Source organism: Poeciliopsis prolifica, unplaced genomic scaffold (assembly GCF_027474105.1).
Source record: "Poeciliopsis prolifica strain line A6 unplaced genomic scaffold, Auburn_PproV2 SCAFFOLD042, whole genome shotgun sequence".
In the NCBI taxonomy this organism is placed as follows: domain Eukaryota; kingdom Metazoa; phylum Chordata; class Actinopteri; order Cyprinodontiformes; family Poeciliidae; genus Poeciliopsis; species Poeciliopsis prolifica.
The window spans coordinates 3086790-3107438 of record NW_026562417.1 but is presented as its reverse complement, the minus strand read 5'-3'; the positions used below and the strand labels follow the sequence as shown (position 1 = coordinate 3107438).

Sequence of the window (20649 nt, the reverse complement as noted above, 5' to 3'; positions counted from 1 at the left end):
GCTTGTTGTTTCATCTGAGAATATTTTGAACACTAACCAAGTCCAGCTTAGATCTAGTTCCAAAAGTGTTGAGAACAAGTCGTCAGATGGAGCCTTGTGATTACATTGTTGAGCTTTCAATTTCTATATATCTTAATATATTTAAGCAATATTATAATTTTATGTTGTTATTTTTTCATGTGAACTTTTTTGTTTAAAATATTGAAGACAATTTTATTGGAGCTTCATAGGAATCTTTGTTTTCTCCAAAATGCAGCTATGAATGTTACTCTTTTTAGAGATTGACTAAATCATGTTTGTTTTTTTTCCAAGTACTTTCATTTATCTTACTTTTTTAATGTTACAAATATTTACAGACTATCTCTAGAACTGAAATGGGTACTAAATCTACTGCCTGACATGTTTTCTTCATAATTCTGTCCTTGGTTGTATATTTGGGATTGTATTTGGCAAACTGTAGATTATCCAGGGAAGAAAATTTTGTGCTAAACAACACAGCAGATGTTCTCTCCATCCAAAGTTGCCCCATCAGTTCAGCTGAACAAGTGGAGATGTTGCACCAAGAAGAAATATGAACATGTACACTTGAACATCTGCATTTGATATTTATATAGAAAATGTACATATTATAATTTCCTTTGTGTAAGATTGAAAGTCCTTAATATTTGTCATGATGTCCAAATAAATTGTGCTGAAAATATTTAAAGTCTTTACTGAACTACATCAACTTCTGCTCATATGATTCTGCTTTCAGGGCTAACACAGTGCTAAATAAAATGTAACCGTGAGTATTTATAAGTCCTATAAAACTGAAATAGTTTACAAACACGCAATACTGCTGAAAGTATTATTCAAATCAACATAGCAGACAGTAACACAAGTGCATTTTTAGTTTGTATTTCTAAGCAGCTTGACAAGCTACACTAAATGTAACAAGATTAGTGTCACAAATTGGCATGTAGAATAGCAAGTGTTTGAAAAGTTTGTGGTGCTCCTCCAACTAAACCGATCCATGGTAGATCAAGCACAATGAAAAACGCAACACAAAAAAAATATGCTGCACTGTTGAAAACGGCATCAAAATGCACTGTAAGTTGAAACATATCACCGTTTGTTTTATGCTTAAGTTTTACGTGCAGCTTTAAATTCAAGTATGTGTCACTGAGTCACTCATATTTGTCAGTGAAATCAACACTTATTCATGTGCCATTTACTGCACATACTGTGACTATCTGGACCAGAACGTGATGCTGCAGTGATTTCTGGTAAATCCACATTTTGGAGGTCTAGCAAGGCTCTGGGTGGGTTGTTCTTATCTGTTGTGTGACAGACCGGTCTTCTCCCCTTTTTTCATATTTGTGTGTAATAAGGAGGGCGATTGCATATTCAGATATTTAAGAACAATAACAAATGGGTGATATAGCTCATATAATACATTACATTATTATGAGTGAGTGATCAGGATTTATTTTTGGATGTATGATTTATTATAATAATTACTACCATAGAATAAAAACATTATTGTTATCCTTTTGCAATCAGTTTCTGAAGTTACTGTGCCAATAGTGGTAGATCTGTCTGGGTTGGATCTGATGTAAGTTTGCCAAAGTTCTTTTTTCTGACAATCGGTTCAATCCACTATTTACTGACTGACAGCATCACAGTTGGGTTATTTTAGTAACATTTGAACACATTGTTACCACTAATAGCGTGATCTCAGTAAATACGTCGTGTATTAGACGGTGAGCAAACCTTTTAGTTCCATACATTGTGTTTAGTTTTAACAAAGGGTTCATTGTAAATACATGTCAACTGTGTATATTGGCACATGCTTTACATAGGATGTCAGTGTCACAAAGAACATAAGGTAGTCGTTGTTGTCCGTTTTATTGCCGAGTGCTTTTACACGGCCATGCAAATAAAATAAAAAAACAAACAAAACATTAATACTTAGTATTGCAATCTTCAATAAACAGACTTAAACATAGATTTAGGAGTTAGGCTCGACTTAACTAAACCGGTTATAAGACAAAGGTTACTCTTAGAACACTTCGTAACATAATAAACATCAGCATTCAAACATCACAGTGCAGCAAAACACAGTTAGCATTTGGCTAATTAGGTCGAACAAATACCAAGCACACGATTAAAACAGATAAGAAAAATCTAATCTCCCCACAGTTTACAGCACATGTGTCAAACTCAAGGCCCGGGGGCTAAATCTGGCCCGCCGAAGCTTTTTATGTGGCCCTATACAGTCTAGACTAAACATGTGATTAAATATTATATTATCAATCATATCAATGCCGTTTTTATCTGTTTACTGCCAATTTATATCAATCAATCCCTCCAGTTTCTTGAGAATTTAGTTGATGTATGATTATAGTCCATGATTTATACAGCTAGTAAATAAAAAGTCTCATTTATTATTAGTTCCTGAAGGGACTGAAAAGATCTTCAAAAATATTATGTAATTTTAAGAATTTATTGACATATTAACAGTTTGTGAACAGGTTTTATCAACATGTTCTGGCACAACCGGCCCTTTAAGAGCCTTCATGATCTTGATTTGGCCCAAAACGAAAATGAGTTTGACACACCTGGCTTACAGCATTAATATAATTCACCACTTTGGGAAACACTCGTGAAGGCCAGTAGAATATGATTTTGTGGTTGATACGTCTTGTTAGCTTCAGCTAACAGCAGTCTAACTTCATTGTTGGCCTGCCATAAGTTTCTTCTCCTCTTTCACTTCCCCTCCCCTACCAAAGTAAAGGAACTCCAGCGCCCCCTAGCGGAATGGGAGGAGTGAATCCAACAGTCAGTATGGATGACGCTCAAATGACATGAAGAAAAAACAAATATTATCAAAAAGTTACTAAAGTAACAGAGTAAATGTTGGCTACTCACCTTCAGAGCCTTCATACTGTGTAGCAATCCTACTGTCTTAATAATAATAATTAATTTTATTTATAACGACCTTTATATCTCAAATTGACCTCTCAGAGTGCAAGCTGATGAGGGCAAGCTACTGAATTGTTTCTACAGAGACGAAGCTGCAATTTAGTGTGACGCCGCCAGGCGAGGCGGTTGAATGGTCTATTGCCTAAACAATAAGTGCTTTTCAACATACAAAGTTGCTTCACAGACACGTTTTTGGTAAAGTTGAACAAAAACTGAAAGCAAATGTCGAAGGAAACTAAATTGTCCGTGAAGTTTCAAGTCCAGGGCCTCGTTCGAGTCTTTGGGAGATTCACGTACTTCGTTAAGCAGGATGTTCTCGCTGAGGTCAGAGTTCACAGCTACACTCTCCCACGAATAACAATGTACCTGAGAGGAAGCTGTGTTTGAAACTCTGCAAATTTTGAGTCTGTGTTGTGAGGCCTTTTTGTTTACAGCTGTACCACAATAATGAAACAGAAAGAAAGTAAAAAGCAAAAAACTATTTAAAAAGTTACGATAAAAAGAGGGAAACGCCATCTCTGTGGTCGAGAGCAGCAAAATGTACAGAGTTCAGATACGTTCTCTTGGAATGGTACGGTCCATTGCTCAGAAAGCCAGAGCCGAGAAAGTGAGTCTTTGTGGTTTGCTTTGTTCGTCACACTGTTTTTGTTGGCTGTCTGTTTGTTGCAGTCTGACTCTGAAAGCTTCCCCCTGCGCCAGCAGAAGAGCTGGAGCTTCAGTGACCTTGGTCTTTCACAGAGTTCATGATCCAGTCGTAGATGATAAGAGTCATGCAGCCAAACATGACAACAATTCCTAATGTCAGGAACATCGCAGCCAGGTGGAAGAAATCATTTCACAGTTAATTTGAAGTTGCTAGTTACACAATATTTTACAATGAATTTACTAAAAAAAATTAATGCGGTTGAAATTGTAAAATGTTTAATAATGTCTCACCCCAATTTTCTGCATGGATTTCATTGATTCCTTCTTAACCAGTCTGAGATAGAAAGCTGAGGGCAGGATAAAGATCAGCATTGCAGCAGCAGAGGCACCTGGAATGAGGAAAAAATGAGCCATTAATCATAAAGGGTCAATAATACATGGTTAAAAAGTTGATGATATGTATTAACATGTGCAATTACTTACCAATGAAGCCAAAAATATCTCTGATGCTGGGGACAAAGATGACCAGGATGTTGGTTCCTGCTAGCAGGCTCAGGGTGATGATAATGTGACGGATCCAGCTGAAGTCCTTTCCTGGGAACAGCAGGTGGCCGACTGAGGTACGAATCTGTTCAGATCAGACAAAGATTAGCTCAATAAACTTCATAGTCTTCGTGACTGACTGGTTAATTAACAGTAGATCCTCAATACTCAGGGAAGAGCACCACAGGAACTGTGAGTGTGACAGCGGCCAGCACAGCCAGAGACAACCAGCAGGGAATATCGTACTTGTAGAACTTTGAGTAGGTGTGGAGCAGCTCAGGTTCCACGTGGACTGAATAGAAATATGACAGATCACTTCAGTTACTTACTTCTAATGACTAAGAACAGTTTGACTTTATGCCAACTCAGCTGCAATTATATGTAGTTAATAAACATTAACATTCTAAAACATAAGACAAGGGTGTGTTGTATACCTAAACAATACGCTCAATGTATTCTACATAGAACATTTAACTTCTGTTTAATCCAGAAAAGGAAACAGTAATAGTGAACACAACTCTGCAGGTTTTGTACTGCAGAGACAAAAGCTATCTGCTTGTCACTCTCCTTGCAGGAGTCTCTTGTTAAATCCTGTTATTTTCCTTCTGTTTATGGATCTTGTAATTTTGTTTGTTCAGCTTTTCTTCACCAAATCTTCTAAATCTAATCAACGTCTCAACCTGCTGCATCTGGGTTCAACCCATCTTGACAACATCTCAATACTGCTAACACTGTAGTTTTTAAATCTTGCCCAACTCACTGTTGAAGGTGAGGTATCCGAAGAGGGCGGCCAGCAGGTACATGATGAACATGGCCAGGAAGGACACGTTGGCCACGTTCTGCATCTTTCGGCGTGATCGGCTGTTCAGGGACGGAGAGTTTTATTTAGACACCAGACCAAACTTTAAAGAAATATAGCATTGGTGTAGTTTCACTTTGAGTTAAATCCATGCAGCAGGACTTACTCTTTGAGCTCTTTATACATAGGGAGGATAGTAGGGTGGCACACGAAGGCAAAAGTGAGGATGGGTATAGCATAGACAGTCTGGAGAGATGGAAAAATGCAAAGATTAGATGTTATTCTTTGAGTATTATTAAAAATATTCAAACCTGTTTAATCTGTGAGAGATTTATTTACCTGTGAGTTGTAGACAAAGTATTAGGCTTGCAAGTGTCATCATCTGTAGTGGTGTTGTCGCTGTGGTGTTTGCTGTTCAACAAATGCATGGTTTCATTTCCATCGTCAGGATCAGGCAGAGGACAAGATATCTGGAACTTCTTTATGATCACCTGAAAAAGATATACACTGTAAAAAAAAACTGTCATTTTTATGGTAAAATGCTGGCAGCTGTGGTTGCCAGAATTTAACCGTAAAAATTACAGTCAGCTAATTTTTACAATTGCTGATTCTACAGTAATAAATTGTGTTTTATTTGACCTTTTACTGTAAAAATGACAGTTTTTACCATTGAAATTGAACAAGTTTTACCCTAAAATTTACATTAGAACAATATTACAAATACAGTTAAAGCCATGAAATATGAAAGTATTTTGCTGTAAAATTAAAAGTCTAAATTATTAAATATGAATATAAATTCCTGTATAATTACAGGGTTTTGTCTGTAATTTCAAAAAAAGTATACTTTTTAAATACAGAGAAAACCTGTAATTATACAGGAATTCAGTGTATTTGTAAAATTGTTTTAATGTAAATTTTAGGGTAAAACTTGATCAATTTCAATGGTAAAAACTGTCATTTTTACAGTAAAAGGTTAAATAAAACACCATTTATTACTGTAGAATCAGCAACTGTAAAAATTAGCTGACTGTAATTTTTACGGTTAAATTCTGGCAACCACAGCTGCCAGTATTTTACCATAAAAATGACAGTTTTTTTTACAGTGTATGTTTGGATTACAGTATATTTTTACAATATTAAAAAAACTAAATAACTAGTGATTTGAAAACTTTAATGAAACAATTTACAAAATCTAACTTGCAGGAGAAATAAAAGAGGGAGGCGTCATACTGACCACAATCAGAAAGATCACCATGCAGAGCAGAGAGAAACCACTGGTGTAACCAAGGTAACCTAGTGAGGTAGAATGAAAAAATATTTTCCGTCTTAAAGTTGGTGCTTCAACTATTATTATTACGTAGGAAATACATCCTTACCCAAGTTCCTGAGCAGTGAGAGAGGCAGGATAACAATTATTGTGACCAAAATCACCAGGTAATCTCCATTGATGTACCATTCACTGAAACACACAAATACATCTTTAAATTGATAGAATCATATCTGTTACACAACCTGTTGAGAAAATGTAATTAATTAGCTTGAACACTCAGAATGGGAACTTTTTCACTTGTCTTGAGTTTTCAGCTTCAGAGGAAATCGGGTCATTCTCCAGATTGGCAGAGACGTCTCCAACACAGGAAATGCTTAGGAAATGGGCCTGATCAATTTGTCAATAAAAATGAATTCCAACAATGATCAAATGTCCTTGTTATACTGGATATGTCCACTTTTCACGTTCCTGACAGTAGAATCAAGGAAAATTTCAATGACACAAAAAAAAAATTCTGGATTTTGACAGTTTTTTAGGGGATCAGTAGACACACCCTACCTAAATTGCCTCCTCTCCTCTCCTGCTCTGCATCCAACAACATTTCCTTTTCACCTGTTGTGCTTCAGTTGGGTTCAAGTTTGGTCATAAATAATTAATTTCCTTCCAGAAATAAAGGAATTAAAGTTTGTAAGAAGATCAAATCTGAATATAATTAATTTAATCATGCTGCCACATTGAGCAGCACAATTATAGAATGTCACATAATTTGATTTTGTACTAGAAATTTCAGCTCTAAAATAAAAAAAAACCTATGAAGGTATTAAGTGTCAAATGGTGAAATGAACAGCAGCCATGCAATTAATAAGAACAAATTCTGCTATTTCTGTGCTTAGTTGTTAAAATATTTAACTACTTACCCATTATTTGCTCCAGTAAAGGACTGAATAACAATGGGGAGTTCATATTTAATAATGTAGAGGTAGCTTGACATGACTGCATAAAAGATAAAAAATGAAGAAAGAAAACAAAAGAAACACAGAAGTTAGTAACATCCTGAGCATAAATTTACATATTTTTAAAAAAAGAGTAATTTCTGATATTTTGAGAGATACAAAAAAGTCAGAGGACACTCATAGAAATAATAATAATAATGTAAAAACTATTGTATTCTGCCTGTACTCTCAATTTGAAGAAGGAGAAGCAATGTTTAAGTTAAAAAAGCTGGTAGATGAATGTAGGCATCATAATTACAATACATAGCTGTAAAGGTTAAAGGTCAGTCCCTCACGTCCAAAGTTCAGCATGGTGATAGAGCAGGAAGCAGCCAGTTTGCCTGACATCCCAAAGGCCTTGTAACCCAGTGACTCGTAAACAAGAGCCCCTGGAAAAAGAGGGGGGGGAAAAACGCAAAGTTTTAAATCTTGACATTTAAATATGATCAAACATAAAAAGTTGCTGGAAAGTTGGAGCTGGTGCTCACCTGCTTCATTGGCTGTCTTTAGCAACAAGTGGACAGAATACAAGGAGAAAATGGCAACGGAAAACAGGAGAATCCTGTAAACACAAAGAAAAGGTCTTCAGTTGTAGATGACTTGTATTTATCGGCAATAAATAAATAAATAAAGACTATATGCTTGATGGGACTTTTGGTGCCAAATGATGCAAGTTGTGCAATAGGCACAGTAATGAGTAATGGGAATTCTGATATTTTCTTTAAATCCAGGCTTCTGCTGAGAGAAACCTTCATAGTAACTAACAAAACATTTTCCCAAAAAAACATGATACATTGAAGAGCCATCATGCGGTACATTTGCAAAACAACCTCCAATATCTTTCTTTTAGCAGAAAATGAATTTAAACTGGAGTTGCATGTGTTCTTGGACCACATGCACACATTTTATCATTGATATTTTTCCAGTTGGTCTTTTACAGAAGCTCAGACAAGCAGGTCCAGGTTGCTGATAACATCACATCACTTCAGATGTGAGGATTTTCTTCTTTGTTTGCAAGTCAATATGAACAGAATAGTTCAAAATTTCTTGCTGATCTTAGGAATGTTATAGCCTGAGACCTGAAAACCTTCGTCTGAATGCCACTCAGACAAATTAAGAACAGAAAGGTTCTTACACAAACAGGGCGATGCCAGTGTTGGCCATAGCATAGGACAGACCCAGGATGCCGCTGCCCATGATGGCATTACCCAGGTTGAAGACGGACATGCCGAAGGAGGCAGTGCCCTGGTGCTGCAGAGGAGAAAACGGAGTTAAAAAAAAAAAAACAACAGGAAAAAAAATACATTGTGGAATAAATAAACCTGAACTCACATATTCAGTTTCATACTTCTTCTTGCTTGGTTTATGATCAGAGAGGAAGTTTTGACTCTCTGGATCTTCATCTGGGTATTGCCTTAAATCGAAGAAAGAGATGTGTTCAATGAGCTGACATATCAAACTTTTTATTCGGTTTGTTTGTGAAGACATGTTAAAACCGAGCCTCACCCAGGAACCTTCCTGGGAAAGTCAGAGTATCCAAAGTCGTTGCTGTTGGAGCTGCAGCTGTCGTCGTCTTGAGGAGCGTTCAGGCATTTCATCTCAGTTCTACAACCAGCCTGCTTCTCATTGGGCATTTTAGAGCTGAAAACATAGAAATCAGAACAAAAAAGGTCTTTGTTATTGTGTTTCAGCATATGTTTATTTTCCCTGATGCCATATCTACCACACCTCTGCCTCTAATTGTTCGTTAATGTGTGTTACTGGTAGTGAGCCTGACAACAATAAATTATTATTGATACTTTGTGTTTTTGATGCTAAAATAAATGTAGGCTTATGCCATCCCATTGCTAAGGACGTTAATGTGTTGACAGGATGTACAATTTCTCACACGTAAAATAACGTTTCTGCTCTTTACTGTCATCAGAAGTAGCACTTTTGTTGTCCTCATCTTTTTGAGTCGTCTCTGAAAATTTTATCTCAGTTTTAACATCAGACTGCTTTTCACTGGACAGTGAGACTTAATGTCCTTAAATATTTTAAAATAATATTTAAATAATAATTTTTAAAAATGACAAACAGTGCGATGCCGCTTCTGTAACAATAAGACGGCACTCCAAGTATCTTTGCTAGAAAACTACTTCTCACTTAACAAAACATACTGTTGCTGAGTAAAAAAAATACAGAATGATTCGAGAGAAACAGAAACCAAAAGTAACTGAAGTTTACCATGTTGCAACTCACATGTTCTGCGCCATTTTTCTTCTCTCTTGGTAGAGAAGAGAGTTAGTGTTTAAATGCTGCTATTATTATCTCAATCAGTGTCTGGATATCATAATTTTAGTATCAGGCTTCTAGTTGATGGATATTTTATGGATAAAAAGCCAAAAAAAAAGGCAGTGGATCAATATTTTTTATACTTCCAGTTTTGTTACTGTCTATTTATTCTGCTAAATGTGTAAGTATAAACTCAGAATAATTGAGATAGTCTTTTCTGGATTACACTTTCAAATGGATGCTTGTACCTACAGGTCAAAAAGTCTAGTGTGACATCTGATTAAAAAAACAGGACTATCTTTATTGTCACAGTCTTTGTTACGGACCACTGACTTGTCTGACCTGTTTTCAAAACCTGTTTCAAGCGGAAAAAAAAACACAGTTGTGTCGGTTCTCCAGAGAACCGACACAAACATTGTTTCTATTTTTAAACTATACAGAACTACACATATATTCAGTTTGTATATTGCAGCAATAACATGATGTATTTGTTGAAAAAGGCGTCATAGCTTATATAAGATCTAAAAATGAAGAGAAACAGCCTGCAGTACTGTAGGCTGTTTCTCTTCAGTAGCGGCAGTTGAAAGAAATGCGTCATTCTGAGTTGAGCCTCGTATTTTCTTCTTATTCCAGAAAGTGACCAGAGTTCAGTTGGTTTTCTAAAAATGAACACTGTCAGATGTTCAGTATGAACTTTAATTACCAACAAAGTAACATGGTGATGATGCTCCACCAACAGATTGTCTGACGCAGATTAGAAATGGATTATGTGGAACTGTAAAAAGTTCTCAATTTATTCATTATCACCATAAAAACTAAAATCAATATAGAACAAGTTGCATAAAGTCTTATTATTTGTGGTAATATTTGACTTCTCATATCATTGGCATATCTGTGTTTGTTTGACAAAACCAGATTTAGAATGAACTTGTAAAAGCTAATCCACTGAGCAGAATGGCAAAAACTTATATTCAGGTAAGAGCATTTTACTATTAATAATAATATTTACTTATTATTATTATATCTAATAATTTTTACTTAATGCTTAAGTAAAATTTAAAAGTATGGTACAGTAAATCTGCTCTAAGACTCTAAGAAGTAAATAATATCAAAAAGTTACTAAAGTACCAGAGTAAATGTTGGCTACTCACCTTCAGAGCCGTGAACAAAGTGAAACTATTTAAAAGGAAGGAGACTGAACCCTTATTGCATCAGCTCTAATACTGATAGGACAGAGTCACAGGTGAGAGGTGGAGACTGGCACACAGCGATGTGCTATTGGATCAAAAACAATCAAAGGAGGAAAAATCAACCTAATAATAACAACAACAAAAAACACTCCCTGTTGAGGTGTTACATGTCCCACCGGGAGGAGGCCCCGGGGAAGACCCAGGACACGCTGGAGGGGCTACGTCTCTCGGAGGATAAAGCGGAATTAAATGGATGGATGAATGGAAACAGCAAGAGTAAGAGAAAACGACAAGGGGGAAAACATTTTTCATAATCCTGCAAGTTTACTGTAAAATCTACAATTTTATAGGTTACCTGGGTTACCACTTTATTTGGTTATTTGTGCCTGTTTATTGCCTTTAAAATCATTGTTTGATGTCATAGGACTTTTTTTAACTTTTTTTTTTTTGCTTTTGTGCAGGTCAGAACATATTTTATTTTATTCAGGTGAGACGGATCCATTGTCTTCTTGCAAAGCTGTGTTTATTAGAGGGAGCCCAGTAGTCGCTGTGACTGAACATGCTTAGAGTCCTGTCATACATTAAAAACTAACGCCTCAAAAGGACCAAAGTACAGACTGAGATTGTTAACTTTAAGGTCTAGGAATGAATAAAACATCACTTTTCAGAGAGAGAAAGTCAACCACTGACCACTAGAGGTCGTGATTGGAAAGAGAAGAGTTTACTGTGTAGCAATCCTACTGTCTTAATAATAATTAATTTTATTTATAACGACCTTTATATCTCAAATTGACCTCTCAGAGTGCAAGCTGATGAGGGCAAGCTAAAGAATTGTTGCTACAGAAGCGAAGCTGTAATTTAACGTGACGCCGCCAGGCGAGGCGGTTGAAGGGTCTATTGCCTAAACAATAAGGGCGGGTAGGCCAGGAATCGAGATGGCGATTCCCCGCAGGAAAGTAAACTCTTACCGCCATTACTACTATGACTCTTCCCGTTACTCTGCTTCTCCGTTTCAAAGTCACATAAGAAGGCTTTCACTGACGAAGCTCCTCCTAAGCTGTGTACTAAGCTAAATACTTGATACTTTAAAAATGTATATTTATTACCAAGAACAATAAAGGTAAGAGGAAATAAATTCATCTTACAACAAACAAATTTTGCTCTTACTAGCAAGAAAATCAAGGTGATGACTTCATGGGTAATTTTCTAAAAACAAACAAAAAAATTCTAATAAATAACGTTCATGACACATGGCAACATGGCAACTCTGTCATATCAAGTGCAGCTACCTTTTGGGGTAAATGAAGATCTGTATTTAGACTTTTGAAAAATATTAGGTTTACCTAAACCTTTTTCAACCTTAGACCCCATGACATTCAAACTATTACTTTAAATGTCACCGCAGTTTTACAAAGGATTATTCTTAGTGAACAGATGTAAATCAAGGCATTTAGGGGCACATTGCCACATGGCTTGAGGAAAGTGGAACTGAACCCACAACTTTTGGCTTGCAAGACAAGAACTCTCTCCACAGCAATCCATTTGCTTCTAACCCAGACAATCTGGATTATGGACAATTCTGTTTATGTTAATGACAATGAAGGCAATAGTAAATCTTCCTCAAACACCACATCTATTTATGGAGTACCACAGGGTCTGGTACTTGGGCCCATTTGGTAAATGTACTTCCACTGTAGGAAACCAATTTGTTTGGACCTGCTATTGAACAACTGAACAGTAGCTAGATTTATGAAGTTTATTCTCAAAGGATTTAGGAGCGGGTCAGATTAAGAGGCCGTCTTCTTCTTTGAGACCGAGCTTTAGCAGAGAATCACAATAGCTAATCTCCACGTAACGTATTACCTTCAAATATATTATTGTGCTCATAATGCTCAGTTATATTTATTCATACACACTTGATGAATCCAATCAGTTTGTACAGTTTTCAGTTCTGTTTAAGAGATAAAAGACTAGAATAGAACAAATGTCATGTTAAAGTGCGAACATCAAATCTAGACCAATACCAGGGCATTTGTCTCCAACTTTATCAAGATGACAACATAAAAGACAGAGAGTGAAGGTTTCAGGTCATAGTCCATTTTATTGGGACATTATTTACACCATGTACAAAGTGTTTCATTGAAACAAGAGTGTAGCACTGACAGGCAGCATCCTTTCTGTGTTTGACCAAGGAGAACGGTTTGCTGATTTGTGTCTGTCTTCAGGGGCTTAAAAAAATTTCAAAGTGGCTCCAGTTGTGACCTTTCACCACTGAATCCATCCAGCATGAATATTCAGTGTTTCTAAAGAAATGAACGGATAGCGCTCTGGTGTTCTGACCAAACGCTTCACAATATGACCTCATTTGGTTTTTGAGCTCCATGAAATTGTTCAAACAAAAATCTTTAAAAACAAAAACATATATTTATCTATATACATTCACATACATATGTACATATAACATTGTATAAATATATTAAAATAGTTTAAATTACATTTCTTTAACGGCCTTCCATAAATAGATGACGGTTCTTTTCAATGTGTTAGTGTTGGAAGCACAGTGCACTCTCTGATGAACGGTTCTTGACTCGGATGGGAATTGGATCCATGCTGGGTCTTCATTGTAAAACACTGTATTGTGCTATGACACTGAACACTGAAGAATTCAGGGTATTTTCTTGGTGTTTAGGAGTGCACCTGACTTCGTACGGCTAAAGCTGTTGCGGTTTAACAAGTGTAACAAGTATATTATTACAACCACTGTATGTGGTCAAATTCAAAGTATTCTCCCATAAAGAAAAAACATTCCAGGTTTCCCTCCGTGGCCCCCGCTCAGGAGTCGGGGGTCGGTGGATGGAAACGGAAGGCTTGGCGGCCTTCACGAAGCAGTAGTGTCGCTGCTGCACACGCCCATCAAACAAGATCTAAGACAGACCTCCCAGTGTCTGGTTCTGTTCACAGATTCGCCAGTTGACACTTTGAGCGAAATCAAGGGACCTTAGAAATACTGACCAAGGTGTCGTTTAGGTGAAAACTGACAAATGGCCTCAACTATAAGTGCTTTTCAATATACAAAGTTGCTTCACAGACACGTTTTTGGTAAAGTTGAACAAAAACTGAAAGCAAATGTCGAAGGAAACTAAATTGTCCGTGAAGTTTCAAGTCCAGTGGCCTCGTTCGAGTCTTTGGGAGATTCATGTACTTCGTTAAGCAGGATGTTCTCGTGTAACCTGGTTGAATTTGTATGTTGTTATAATTACTCAAAATGTTTTTCTTTGGTTATTTGTATGGGTTCCTACCTGACTGAAAATCTCTGTTATTGTTTTAACTGTGTTACTTTAAGAACGGAAGCCCCTCCCTTTTGTTTCTTCCTCTGTGGTATTGCCTTTAAAATGTTTGCGTCCCTTAAACCCTCCCTTTTTGTCATGTTGTCCTGTGGGAGAGGTGTGTATTATTTATTTTGTATCTAAATACATCCAGTTTATTTATAGATTTATTAAGTTAATTTCTGTTATGTACTTTTGTTTATGTAGGGCTTGCGGGCAGCCTGTAACACGGCTATTTCCTATTTGTTATTCTTGTCAGAATAAACCCTTTTAAAGGTGAACCACGGCCTGATCATTTAAAACCAGCACAACGCAAATCGGATCCGGTTACACTTGGTGCCGTTTGACCCGCTGTAACGTCGAACCTCCGCTGCTGAAGCCCTGCTACGCTGTGCCTTTTCCCGCCCTTGAGGTCTGGCTCCTGATTCGCTGCGCCGAGCGCCTTTGCCCTGCGCTTTGACTGGCAGGCGTTGGTGTGCTGTATCCTGGCAACGAAGTCACTCTTTCTGTTGGTCTGTTTTGTGTTCCACGTCTTATACGAGGAAGGAAATAAGTGAAAAACAAAATATTTTCGACTTTGTAAAAGTTTCTTATATTTGGAAAAATAAAAATACTTTTAAAACAGTACATAATAATACGAAAGAAAATAAAATTAAAGACAAGAAACCAGTCGGTTTATTATCCTTTGTCTGTAAATAAGACTGGTTGTTTATTTTGCTGACTGATTCCTGTGAGCTCTTGTGTGACAACTTTGTCTTTAGGCTGTTTGGGAATCTTCAGTCTCACTTTGTTTGCTGTCCTTTTTTTTTCATCCATTGTTCTTTTTCATGCTGTTTATCTGTTACTGTTTGATGAAATGTCTGACACTGAAGTACCTTCTAAAGGTGACGAAGTGGACCGGAAGGTCACTTTTAGTTTGGGGAGAGGCCAACATTACATGTCATTTGGAAGGGGTCGACCTATGCCTTTTAGTGCATATGAATATTCTGTTGATCAGTCTGAGATGAACCCCTCACCTGTCCCTGCCTACTTCTACACCCATCGGCAAAACACAGCCTGACCTTGGCCAACTTGTCTCTACTGAGACTCTCAGTGGGGTAATTGCTGATCTGGCTAAGCAGATTGGGGATGCCATTACGACAAACCTCAGTGGACTACACCCACCAAACCAGTCACAGTCTCAGGTTGCTGACAGCCAACCCAGCGACCAAACTGATCAGTCACAAACGAAGTTTGTTGTTCAGTCTGATATCAAAGCACCACCATATTTCAAAGGCGACCACACTGACACTTTCTCCATCCAGGAATGGGAGGGTTTGATGAAATGTTATTTGTCAAGGATAAGATGTGTGAATCCTGTAGAAATGTGTGAGATCGTCACATCCAGACTTATTGGAAAAGCCAGAGATGTGGTTCAGGTGTCACTTCGCTGCCAGCCTCAGTCATGTAGTGACAAGTTAGTTTCTACTGTTTTTGATATTTTGAGACGCAACTTTGGTGAGCTGATCTTCTCCAGTTTACCAATGAGAGACTTCTATAACATCCAGCCTGCTGATGGTGAGACTGCCATGGATTACTGGATTCGACTAAACAAGTCTATTGAAGCGGCTGATGAATGTTTGCGTAGGAGGGGAAAGAAGGTGGAGGATCCAGGAGCTGAAGTTGTTACAATGTTCATCAATCATTGTCCGGATCCTGGTCTAGCTCTTTCCTTCCAGCTGAAACCTGTTGAGGAGTGGACTGCTGCTGAGGTCCAGAGCCGCCTTGATAACCACGTTGCGAGCCTTAGGAGGCCGATGGTCACTGCAAACAGGGCTATTGCTTCATCTACAGCCCCCGTTGTTCTCTCCTGTCTTCCTCAGCTTGGTGCTCAATCACCGGGTGCTGCGTTGCCAGCTGATGTGGCACCATTTGCTGTCCATTTCCCCAAGCTGCTTCATCACGTGATCGATGTTCAGCTTCAAGGCCCTCGTATCAGCAGCCACAGGAGCAGGTTGCTTCACAACCAATACCCCTTCAGAATGCAGGTCCACTCAAGCCAATTTTTCCCTCTAGTTCAGGAGTCGAACCGACTCATCAAATGGCAGAGATGTTTGATAAAGTTCTGTCTTTGTGCACAGCCTCTCTTGCTACAAAACAACAGCATAACATCCAACGTGGTCAACATATGGGTAGTTACGCACGTGGTTCTAAACGTCCTCAGCATGGACCATGCAGGGTCTGTTGCTCGGAGGAGCATACGACACATTCACACTGCAGACTGTTCAGGCTGTGTCTCAACTGCTTTGGCTCAGGTCACATTAAGAGGGATTGTCTTCAGGCTGCTCATCACACACCGCAAACCGTCCTCCCAGTACCCTAGTTTAAACTAGAGCGCCTGTGTGATGAGAGGGGCAGCATGGGCAGTGTGGATAATACCCTCACAAATACACTGGATGCACACTCTGTTTTTACTGAGTGTTGTAATACTTCACCTGAGGACAGTGCGGTGGTTTTCTTGGGGTCACAGAAAGTTCAGAGGGCCAGTGATTTGTTTTATGCCTCAGTTTCAGTTAGTGACCGATCCACACTGAGGGGTATGTTGGACTCTGGGAGTATGTCTTGCACATTGAGCGTGGGGGCAGAGAGCAAACTAAGAGCCATGGGTGTTGATTTGATCCCTCTTGCAGTCCCAGAGAATGTGGTGCTCTCGGGTGTGGTGGTCTCCTCACGCAGCCTCGGTGCATCTATGAGTTGAACATTGAGATCTATGGCTTCAGATTTACAGTACCGACATTTTTGATACCTGGCCAACATGATGAATTCATCATTGGTAGCAATGTGCTCCGGCCCCTTATTCAGAAAATGAAAACTGATTCGAGATACTGGGAACTCATTACATCAGACACTGCAAATCCAGAGTGTGAAGAGTTTTTGCAGCTGCTGAGTTGTTTTCTCGGTGCTCAAACTCCCCTTTGCCTGACAAGATTGGAACAGTTAGGCTCAGACAGGCTGTCACCCTCCTTCCTCATCAGGAGTATGTGGTTTGGGGAAAGCTCCCGTCCACTGCACCACTGTCATTAGGGGGCACTGTGGTTGTTGAGCCGTCATCTGCTCGTTCTACTCCAAGAAACATTTTGGTGGGTCGTGTAATCACACCCATGTGGGGGGATCGATGGGTCCCAATGAAGGTTCTCAACCCGACAGATAAACCTCTGATACTGCGACGCAATGCTAAAATCGCTGATGTCTTCCCATGTATTGCTGTGGAGGACTTTGCGCTTGGCCGGGGGAAATCTGAACTGTACTGCAACCATTCTGCCGTTTCAGCAAGCTCATTGCATCGCAGTGTTGATCCAGTGCAGATGCTGAGAGACTGTGGTCTACACGACATCGACATAGAGAGCTGTGAGGTGTCAGATGAGTCGAAAAGAAGGCTGGCTGAACTTGTGGTTTCTTATCAGGATGTGTTCTCCAGGGGAAAGCTGGACTGTGGTGAGGCTAGGGATTTTGTTCATCGCATTCACTTGACTGATGACCAGCCATTTCGCTTGCCTTATCGACGCATACCACCAGCACATTATCAGCAGTTGAGGGAGGTCTTGTCTGAGATGGAGATGAAAGGCATCATACGGAAGTCCATTAGTGAATATGCCTCCCCACTCGTTATGGTGTGGAAAAAGTCTGGGGACATGAGGATATGCACTGATTTCCGCTGGCTTAATGCTAAGACCGTTAAGGATGCTCATCCATTGCCCCATCAGTCTGACTGCCTCGCTGCCCTTGGTGGGAATGCTCTTTTCAGCACCATGGACTTGACCTCTGGTTTCTACAACATCCCTCTCCATGAGTCTGACAAACATTATACAGCTTTTACCACACCGCTTGGACTTTATGAGTACAACCGCCTCCCTCAAGGTTTATGCAACAGCCCGGCTTCTTTCATGAGGATGATGCTTAACGTTTTGGTGACTTGAACTTTTCAAACCTTCTCTGCTATCTAGATGACCTGTTGGTGTTTGCACCTTCTGAGGAGGAGTCGTTAAAGAGGCTAGAGGTTGTTTTCTGTCGCCTGAGAGCTAACAACTTGAAGCTGGCCCAAAAAAGTGTCACCTCCTCAGGAGGTCTGTGAGGTTCTTGGGCCATGTTGTGGAGGCTGGTGGTGTTTCTGTTGATCAAGAGAAGGTAAGGGTCATTTCTGGTTTTGAGAGAAAGGATCTCATGAAGGAGGATGGCTGCACTCCGTGCCAGAAGAAGGTGAGGTCATTCTTGGGCATGGTGCTGTTCTATCAGCACTTTATTCCAGCATGTTCCCGCATCGCAAAGCCACTTTACGCCCTCACCGCAGGTCAGAAACGTAGGGTAAAGAGCAAAGGACACGGGAAAGCTGGAACTTTCCTTCCAGGATTGGACTCAGCCTGCCTGTTCTCAGCTGTGTAGTGCTGGTGTGCTGAGAAGCCATTTATTCTCTCAACCGATGCTTCATTGGATGGCCTCGGTGCTGTCTTGTCGCAGGTCCCAGCTGGTGAAGAGATTGCTAGACCTGTTGCTTTTGCAAGCAAGTCTCTCAGCCGAAGTCAGGCCAATTATCCTGCACATAGGCTTGAGTTCCTAGCCTTAAAGTGGGCTGTGTGCGATAAGTTCAGTCACTGGCTGAAGGGTCACAAGTTCACTGTGTGGACGGATAATAATCCCCTCACATATATCCTGAACAAGCCCAAACTGGATGCCTGTGAACAGCGCTGGGTCTCTAAGCTTGCTCCATATGCTTTTGAGATCAGGTATGTTCCAGGGAGACAGAATGTGGTGGCAGATGCTCTCAGCAGAGCCCCTTTTGTGAAACCTTTGGCCGATCGCCTTCTGTCAGAGCCTTGTCAGAAACTTTTAGAGCATGTCTGTGAGGTTCCTGATCATGCAGTGCAGGATGTTTTCCGTTTGACCTGTCAGCTTCAATCAGTGGACAGCTCTTCCCCCACTGCAGCTGACACATCCATGACCTGTGATGAGGTCTCCTCTCTTTTGTCATCTGTCTGCAAAGGAGATGCTGGTCAGGCTCAGCATGCAGCGTCGTTAGCTGATCATCTGGACATGATAATCCCACCCACCACAGGTCCATCAAAAGCTCTTCATCTAACTGACCTTGTCTCTCACCAGAGAAATGACCCTGTTGTTTCCAGAGTTGTTCTGTATGTTGAACGGGGACGCCGTCCGTCAAGGCGGGAACGCTTTGGTGAAAATCAACTGGCTTTGAAACTTCTGAAGCAATGGGATAAACTAACATTGCTGAATGGCGTTCTTTACCGTGTCATAAAAGACCCTCTGACAAAAGGTAAACGCTTCCAGTTTGTGGTCCCTGAAGCTTTGAAGTCTGTAGTTTTGACTGGTGTCCATGATAGTGCAGGTCACCAGGGCCAGCCACGAACATTCTCCTTGGCTCGTCATCGCTTCTTTTGGCATAACATGGAGAGAGATGTGCGAGATTATGTGAGGAAATGTCCCAGATGTGTCCTTAGTAAAACCCCAGAGCCTGCTGTGAGAGCCCCTCTGGAGAACATCAGGACCAGTGCTCCGATGGAGCTTGTGTGTATTGACTTCTGGTCGGCTGAGGACAGCAACAACAAGTCTGTGGATGTTCTGGTGATCACTGATCACTTCACAAAGTTAGCACATGCTTTCCCGTGTCAGGATCAAACCGCTAAACGAGTTGCAAAGAAGTTATGGGATGGGTTTTTCTGTGTTTATGGCTTCCCCCAGCGTATTCACTCGGACCAAGGCGCAAATTTTGAGAGTGAATTGCTTGCTGAGCTTTTGGAGTTGAGTGGTGTCAGCAAATCACACACCTCACCCTACCACCCAATGGGTAACGGGACTGCAGAGAGATTCAATCGCACCCTGGGCAACATGTTGAGATCTCTTCCTCCACGTTCGAAGCATAAATGGCCTCAGATGATCCAGTCTCTGACTTTTCTTTACAACTGCACAGTCCATGAGACCACTGGCTTTGCACCGTTCTATCTGATGTTTGGGAGGATTCCTAGGCTGCCTGTTGACCTCGTTTTTCGAAATGTTCTTCATGATGACACTATTTGTGACTACCACACTTATGTCAAATCACTGGTTGAAGATCTGCGCTCTGCCATGCTAATAGCTGAGAAGAGCACCAGTAAAGAGCAGAGACATCAACGTGACCAGTACAACAAGAGCCAAGGGTCACCCTCTGTCAGTTGGAGATCAGGTCTTGGTGGCAAACAAGGGAGCCAGAGGGAAGCGGAAGCTTTCTGATAAATGGGAGCCTGTGATCTACACGGTGGTTGCATCTAAACCTGCTCTCCATATCTACCATATTAGGACCGTCACGGCAATGAGCGTGTGGTGCATCGTAACCTCCTTCTTGATGTGACCTTTTTACCTGTGGGGATGACATTGGATGGAAATGTGAACCACCATACTGACAGTGTGGTTAGAGTCTCTCCAGTTCCTGATTTATACGGAACAGAATGTTCCAGTGAGGCGCCTGATGCTGGTCCTGCTGAGCCTTCCCTACCTGAATCTCTACCCTGCAGTGATGCGGATGACCGTACTGCTTCTTGGGTTCAGGATGTGTACTTGGCTCCATCAGGTGGGAATAGTGACCTGCCTCATGACCCTGAGAACTCCTCTATGGAAA

The 20649-nt window shown here is 40.1% G+C and overlaps 1 protein-coding gene across 1 annotated transcript in view; it reads right to left on the bottom strand.

The window, feature by feature from the left end:
* Positions 1 to 1870: 1870 nt before the first annotated feature.
* The window catches only part of LOC129376033 (sodium-coupled neutral amino acid symporter 2-like), a 42813-nt gene continuing 24034 nt past the window's right edge, over positions 1871 to 20649 (bottom strand). The window contains 16 exon segments of the mRNA XM_055055438.1: positions 1871 to 3782; positions 3902 to 3998; positions 4093 to 4237; positions 4323 to 4444; positions 4913 to 5013; positions 5118 to 5197; positions 5291 to 5313; positions 5316 to 5442; positions 6186 to 6244; positions 6328 to 6410; positions 7139 to 7214; positions 7510 to 7602; positions 7702 to 7775; positions 8349 to 8464; positions 8546 to 8627; positions 8720 to 8854. Of these exon segments, the coding sequence (XP_054911413.1) occupies positions 3680 to 3782; positions 3902 to 3998; positions 4093 to 4237; positions 4323 to 4444; positions 4913 to 5013; positions 5118 to 5197; positions 5291 to 5313; positions 5316 to 5442; positions 6186 to 6244; positions 6328 to 6410; positions 7139 to 7214; positions 7510 to 7602; positions 7702 to 7775; positions 8349 to 8464; positions 8546 to 8627; positions 8720 to 8854 (1516 nt within the window). The 3' untranslated portion in view covers positions 1871 to 3679.